The sequence below is a fragment of the Amblyraja radiata genome, chromosome 7, assembly GCF_010909765.2.
Source record: "Amblyraja radiata isolate CabotCenter1 chromosome 7, sAmbRad1.1.pri, whole genome shotgun sequence".
NCBI classification, from domain to species: domain Eukaryota; kingdom Metazoa; phylum Chordata; class Chondrichthyes; order Rajiformes; family Rajidae; genus Amblyraja; species Amblyraja radiata.
In genome coordinates, this window is record NC_045962.1 from 42,969,747 (window position 1) to 42,977,895 (window position 8,149).

General features: G+C 41.9%; 1 protein-coding gene across 1 annotated transcript in view; it reads right to left on the reverse strand.

Moving 5' to 3' along the window:
• The window catches only part of fn1 (fibronectin 1), a 94,990-nt gene extending 93,296 nt beyond the window's left edge, over positions 1-1,694 (reverse strand). Inside the window, exon 1 of the mRNA XM_033023497.1 lies at positions 1,455-1,694. Within this exon, the coding sequence (XP_032879388.1) occupies positions 1,455-1,536 (82 nt within the window). The 5' untranslated portion in view covers positions 1,537-1,694. The remainder of the gene's footprint in view (positions 1-1,454) is intronic.
• Positions 1,695-8,149: the final 6,455 nt, after the last annotated feature.

Here is an 8,149-nt window from a genome sequence, read left to right on the forward strand (position 1 = left end):
GCTCCCTCTACGCATATAACTAAATCCAAGTGCCTACCAGGTCCTGCATTTGAACTTGATGTGTCTGTCAGGATTACTCTTGGGTTAATTTACCAGTGCAATATACTCCACACAGCCTTAGAAAGACAATAAGGGCGATCTGAGGTTTAATTCCTGACTGGGCAGTATGAAATTGGGATGGGTTTAATACATAATGAGCAAATTAATGGCTTTTGATCCCTAATCCAGCTCCCCTAGCCATTGTTAAACATCTGAGCCAATATTCAGTGTTAAAGCCTAACACACTGTGGGAAAGACAAATGAACTCCCAGTGTAAACGTTTCTTCATTGTGAAGGTCGTCAAGTCAAGAGAGTTTATTGTCATATGTCCAAGATAGGACAATGAAATTCTTGTGTCGCAATTGATCTTCCGTGTAGGAAAATGGAATTGGACCAAAAGAGTGCAAAATGTTGCTGATCTCGCTTCTTTGAAACAAACACAATATGCTGTAAGCATTCAGCAGGTCAGGAAACATCTGTAGAAGGGGGAAGGGAAAAGGCAATTAGTAGTTGGGTCTTTTGTCAACACTATCCTTAAAATGTGTTGTAGATTAGATAAGTATGAAAGCAAGGGGGTGAGGTCCAGAAAATAGGATTAAAAAGCAACTTAAATTATGAATTCCTAGCCGACACCTTACCGTGTGAGCCCAAGTTTCGCCTCCCAATTAATCTTCAAACAAATGGCACTTACAATCCATCATGCATGCCATTGAAAGTGCCACTTTGAAAACGCACTCAACGAAATTATTCGCGTAATTTTCTACATAAAGTCGATGTACTCCAAGTGCAAACCAAGAAGCATCTTCCTATAAAATGTGTTGTTTATAAACGCAAGATGGGTTTGTAAAACAGCTCAAGAAGGAACTGCAGATGCTGGAAAATCGAAGGTACTGAAGAAGCGTTGCCTATTTCCTTCGCTCCATAGATGCAGCCGCACCCGCTGAGTTTCTCTAGCATTTTTGTCTACCTTTTTAAAACAGCTATCTACTCACATTTGCGGAATAACAAGAATTACTATGACACCGGCGTGTTAATATATTAAGAAATGTATATACATGTTGAAAGAAAACATTTTGGAAGTTTAAGATAGTTTCAGGTTTATTAAAAGTTATTTGAACGGTGATAGTACAACTTTAAAATTGAAACTGAAATCCAGAGGATTTGTATTACAAGTTTAAAACATCACATCAATTTAATATAAACTTTTAAAAAACTCAAAAAAAGTTTTGTAATACATATCTTAAAAAAACTTTTATTTGCGGTTGGAATAATGTAACCAGGACGTCAATGCTTAAGTTTAATGTGTGCCTTCAAAACGTTTGAGATATTGAAATACAAGCTTTTTTTTTAACGAATGTTAAAGTCTTATGGAAATATTTCACCAGGGTTTAACTAAGTTATTTGCTAATACTTACTTTGGGGATCCGATGCGGCGGAGTCTGCCACTTTGATGCTGCCGGCTATCAAGAGACCGGTGAACAGCATGGAGCGATGCATCTTCTCTGCACCGTTGTCCCCCGCTCAGCTCACTCAAATGCACCCACGCCGCTGGAGACCCTCTATGCTCCAAGGACGGTTGGCCAGAACAGGGAGGGGATGCTCCGATCCTCAGCCCTCTTCTCACTACACCTTGTCAGTGAGTGAATGAGTGGCTGTCCCTCCTACTCTTTTATAACATTCTCCACCGCAGCCAGGGCGGAGAGGTGGAGCCTGGGGGGAGGAGGGTGGTCGCATCAATAATATTTACAAGTCTGCCGCTGACATCAACTGCAGGACTTAAAAAAAAAATTCAGACACAAGGCGTCTCTCTTAAATGGCTATTGCATCGTTTACCCTCCATTATAAATGAACTATGTGCAAATAGAAGAGAAAGTCATTATGTGAAATGCATCACCGCTCTGCATGCAAAGAAAGAACACTGATGACAAAATGTTTACATATATTAATCATAAAGTCAGATTTTATTTAACTCTTGCCAGCTATTTCTGGCTCAACTTTATGAGAAGGTAAAACTTTCAAGAATTTAGAGATTGGTTCATCGTTACTGGGAAGTGCTTATTCGCAATGAAGAATGTTTCATATAAAGGCGATGCTAAAATGGGCGCCAATTCGCAGCGGTAGCGCTGAGCCCATGTGTTTGGATTCGGTCGGCGAACGAGCCGCGAACCTCACGAACATCGCGCGGAAAAGTTTGCTCGATGACAAAGATTTGATCAGATCCACGGACCGTTTGCACAATGCAGACATAAATAACCAAGCAAAATGCATGCAATTCTAATGCAGGCTGTACAATATTGCATTAAGTTGCATGCAGTGAGCAGTTCCAAATGAGGTGCAGACGATTTGGAGATAGTTTGCGGAGACGAGGGGACGGGGTGAGGGGGAGGAGGTTGTTGCAATGTGGACCAAAGATCCTTTGATGTCGACAGCACTGTTGACAGATGCGGGTTTTATGTTGAATTGGTAATCTAGCCGTCACTGACTATCGGAAGACACCGAACTATCAAACTCAGCTTTTCCAAACAGTTAGGATTTATGTAGCTGTATAGTCCCAAGACAGAGTGAATGAGGGGACGCTGATTCACAACCCCTTCAACACATCCAATGCTGCTCGGTCTGAATTATGTACCAATGCTAAATGAAAATGAAAATCTTAAATTAGAAAAACCCAAAATATTCAAGTGGTTCTTGCAAGGCACACGTTTTACATCTGTACTAACAATATCAGCAAGAAATGGATTAGAGCGAATGCATAGTCTTCAAGAAGAATATGAAGACTGATAGAAGATGTAATAGAACGGTTTTAGTTTGATATAAATCCTCCTTCAATCAGAATAAAGCCTATTGATCGCAATCTTATGCTTCTGGATAAGCGAAGGGTGGCCTCATGCAAAATTGGGAGGTTGCACGTTAAGAGAAGAGATGGTCTTCAAGCAAAGTTTATTTGCAACAGCATGTGATTTATAGCAAAGATCCTAGAGGGCTAGTATCTTTGATTTATAGGTCTAACGTCAGTGCCTCGGAGTGCGGTGCAGGGTCCCTCGATAAGAGGCGTATGAGACGAGACGCCGTTAGTTACCGATTAGTCGGAGGACAATGTTGCAAAAGTGTTGATTGGTGTGCAATTCCTTGAGAGGGAAGGCTCTCCCAATGGCCTGGTTACAAAACATAATCAGGAGTTTCCCTCCCGTGCTCGGTCAGAACTGCAGGAACCCAGTCCCTGAAACGACAGGAACTGATTTACTCTACAGACTACTTAAACAAAAAAATACTTACTGTCGATCCTGAATTGTGTTTATGCATCTCTGGGTAATAGCTAATTCTCCCAACCAGTATAAAATTAAATGCCCAGCCAAGAATGTTCAATAAATTCATAACTACTCATTATAAATCACAAGATCTGACATTGTTCTGACCCATCCGATATGTTCTTAATGCAGTCTGAAACCCTTCCCAACCCAGAATCACAAAACGGCTTCAGCATGGAAGGAAGCCATTGAGCACATTTTGTACCTTTTCTATACAAGAGCAGATCCCATTTCTCAGCCATAGCACATTTTTTTTAAATTTTAGCTTGTTATTCAGCTCTCTGAGCATCACTACCCCCGTTGTTCCCTCTATCAATGTATTCTCGACCCTCCCCACTCTGTTCAAAAAAGGTTTACCTCGTCACTTTTATTTTTTTGTCAAATACTTTAATCTTTTTGTCCCTTGATCTTATGTGGCTCTTGACCCCTCACCAGTGGGAACCGTTTCTGCTCTATCAGTACTCTTCATGACTTAAAATATGTTATGTATGTTAAACAGAACTCACAATCTCCCCTGTTTCAAGGAGAACAAACACTGCTTCTCCAGTCACATCTACAGTCCTTCATCACTGAAATCATTCTAGTAAGTCTTTTCGGCACCCTCGCCACAGCCGAGATTTTTGCAGAACCAGGGACAAAGTTCTCCAGTTACGGCTGAGCCAGTGTTTAATATAGGTTCTCCATGACTTATGTTTGCTCTTGTACTCTTTGTACATGTTAACCCAAGTTCCTATAAACTATTCTAACCATTTTCTCAACCTGCCTTACCAGCTTCAACAACATGAACTAAACTGTACTATTTTTTGATTGTGCCATTTATCTCACAATTTCAATGCTGCTTTTAAGCTTATAGCATAATTAGCTTGAATATATGCACTTTAATTTATGCTGCCTTTCCACTTTCTTCCAACGAAAATGTAAAACCAATGACATTATTTATTATGTTCAGGAAAGAATTGCAGATGCTGGTTTACACTGAAGATGGACACAAAATGCTGGAGTAAATCAGGGGGTCAGGCAGCATCTCTGGAAAAAGGAATAGGTGGTGTTTTAGTTCGAGACCTTTCTACAAAATGAGAGTCAGGGGAGAAAGAAACTAGAGGTATGGAAGGTACAGAACAAATGACACTCTCACTCAGTGCCTCATTCTGACAGCGGAGGAGGCCCAGGACAGAAAGGTCAGTGTGGGAATGGGAAGGTTAAAATGTTTGGCAACCGACAATCATCCCTATACTGACCTTTGGGTTCCACGTAACTATCGCCTAGTTTACATTTAGTCTCACCAATCTAAAGAGGCCACATTGGGAGCACCGAATACAAGAGATTAAGTTAGAAGAAGTGCATGCGAAGTTCTGTCTACCTCGAACGGTTGCTGTGGTCCCTGGATTGAAGTGCGAGAGGAGGTGTTGGGACAGTTGTTACATCTCCTCCTATTGCAGGATAAGAGAGACAACTATGCCAGACTCCAATTCATTGTCTACAGTTCTGCGTTTAACAGCATTATCCCATCCAAGCTCATCACCAAACACATGGAACTTGCAGTCAGCACTCATCTCTGCAATTGGATCCTAGACTTCCTGACCAATAGAGCCCTATCAGTGAGGATAGGGGACAAATTATCCTCTATGATAATCCTCAACACTAGTGCTCCCAAGGATGCGTTCTCAGCCTTCTTTACGCCTAGTACATCCACAACTGTGCAGCCAAGTACAAATCCAATTCAACTTACAAATTTGCAGACAACACCACTGTTGTGGGAGGGATATCAAATAATAACAAGATGGAGTACAGGAAAGAGATTGACAACCATGTGGCCTGGTGTCCAGTATGCATTAGCAGCACCAAAGTAGAGATGGCTGAAGACTTCAAATTCCTAAGAGTATATATCACTAACAACTTGTCCTAGATCACCCATATTGAGGCAATGGCTAAAAAATCACACAAAGGCCCCTACTTCCTTAGAAAGCTTAGGCAGTTCGACATGTCCCCAACAAATCTCTCCATCTTCTATAGATGCGCCGCAGAACCCATCACAACATGGTTTGGCAACACTCCACCCAACACCGCAAGAAATTGCAGAGAATTGTGGACGCAGCCCAGACCATCACACAAACCAATCTCCCTTCCATTAACTCCATTTACACCTCACGTTGCCTCGGCAAGGCCACCAGCATAATTAAGGATGAGTCGCACCTGGGCCACGCCCTCTTCTCCCTTCTCCCATCGGGCAACAGATGTAGAAGTGTGATTCAGGGACAATTTCTTCCCAGCTGTTATCAGGCAACTGAACCATTCCACCAGCTACCAAAAAACAGTCCTGAGCTACTATCCACCTCCTTGGAGACCCTTCAACTATCTTTAATCGGACTTTACTGAGCTTTATCTTGCAATAAATGTTATTCATGTACTGTATCTGTACACTGTGGATGACTCGATTGTAATCATATATTGTCTTTCCGCTGACTGGTTTGCACACAACAAAAGCTTTTCACTGTACCCTGGTACAATGTAAACTAAACTAAATGAAAGTAAACTAAACTAAATAGGGTAAGATATGCGAGCACAGTGCAGGGATGAATGAATCAAGAATTGTGGAGAAAGTCGCCTCTATGGAAACTGTAAACATGGTTTCCATCTTGCTGTTGTGGATGGAGCATTCACCCATATGTCCTCTGTGTATCGTAGTTATGGTCCTGCTGCCCCCTCCTTTGCATCGGTGAGACCAAATTCCCCTGATCCTCACCTTTCACCCCACCAGCCCCCATTCTCTGACATTTACATCACATTCAGAGTGATCCCACCAGCAGTCACATTTTCCCCTTCCCATTGCATTCCGCACTCCGTAGAGACCAATCTCTCCGTAACTCATTTGGTCGCTCATCCCTCCCGCCCTCATCTATCCTTGCCCTCTCTCCTGCAACTGCAAGATATGTAACATCTGTCCCTACAACTTTCTCACTTCCATTGTGTCCCAGAAGCCCTTCTAGGTGGGACAGACGATCCCAATGTGGCCTCCTTTACATTGGTGAGAGCAAGCATAGACTAGGCGACAGTTTTGCCGAACACTTCAATCAGCCCAAATTTGGACCCCATGCATCTGATAATCCTCTCCACAATTACTTTCTACCAATCCTTTTCATTAATAACTTATCAAGTTAACCCCTCAGTCTTCACAGAAAGGAAGAGGCTGTAAGGTTGTTTAATTTTTCCGATTAGTTATAACCGGGTATCATTCTATCCTTGGCCTATATTCCGAGTACTGAGGCAATAATTACTTTTAGCAGCCACCTCACTTGCATCCCCAACATCAAACACTGCTCCCAGCTCTGTCGTGGAAAAAGATTACCGGATGGACAGAGGAAGGGATTCATGGAGATGCTAAAATGATCTTTGATGAAATGCAATTTCCACAATGACTTCTAGAACCCCTGGACCGCTCAGTGTAGAAGGAGCATTTAGGATGCTATTGAGAATCATATGACATTGAATCAGGAATGCAGAGAAGCCCTGCATAAGTGGTGGAAGGAACACACTATTTTGCAAACTACCCATTCACCCACATCAGCCACTTTAGAAACTCACATGTCCAGAGTTGAAGTAAGCCATCACCCATTCCGGGAGATTACCTCAAAAAATTCCTCTGTCAAATCTATTTTACACCATTCCCAATGCTTTAATTCAGACTTCAGCACAGTACTGCAAGTGTGGTCTAACCAAGCCTCTGTTAACCAACTTCCCTGCTTTACTGTGTATTCCTCTGTGCGAATCTTGCCATTTTCTTCCCACCATGCTATAACCTTGTCACCCACAATATTTGTAAATCAATACCTCTAAAGCACTTTGCACAACTACCTCATTTAATTTTCAAGCTTAATGAGGTCTCGAGCCAAAATATGTCTATACTCATGCCTTCCATAATAAAGCTGGTATTTAAATGCACTTTTTTCAATGTGCCAATGTATTTCACAAGCAACATTTAAAAGTAGGTCCTGTGCGTCACTGTGCAGTGGGCATTAGACAGACCGTTGTGGGCTGTTATTGTGCAAATGAATCATATCAGCTCTGGTGTTTTGGTAGGAATGTTCCAGCTGTTTTCAGCCCTGAGTGTGAAAGCTTTAGTTTTCCCTTTTGACTCATCGGCTGGCGGTCAGAAGTCAGTGGGGGAGGAGTTTTGGAGGAAGTGGGGGGGGGATAGGGTGGCGGGTAGAAGTGTTGGGATGAGTAAGTTGTAACAGGACACCGTCTTGGCTGTGATCTGCCGGTCTATAGCTTACAGTAACTACAGAAAGACAGAATGAAAGTAATCCTGGGATTCATAGAATCATAGGAATTTACTGGAGAGAAAGAGACCATTAAAGTTCTTGGGTAGACAAAAATGCTGGAGAAACTCAGCGGGTGAGGCAGCATCTATGGAGCGAAGGAATAGGCGACGTTTCGGGTCGAGACCCTTCTTCAGACTGAAGAACCTATCCTGAACACAATGTAACTCACCATTCCCTTCCAGTAAAAAATGCATAATACTTCTCAGTTCTGGTTATAAGTTTACAAGGATACAGACTATATTGCAAAAGTATTTTACAATCCCTTGCCAGAGACTATTGTGTGAATGTAGTTGGGATGGAATTAAACACACTTAATTATATAAAATAAACATCCTTGTAACTGATTAAATCAAATCCTTGTTTATATATTTTGACTCAAGTACACAGAGGGAGTGGAGTGGGGAGACAGAATGTTTATAAAAATGGAAATTTATTCTTGAAATGTTAAATGCATTTTTCTGCGCCTTTAGGCCAAACCGC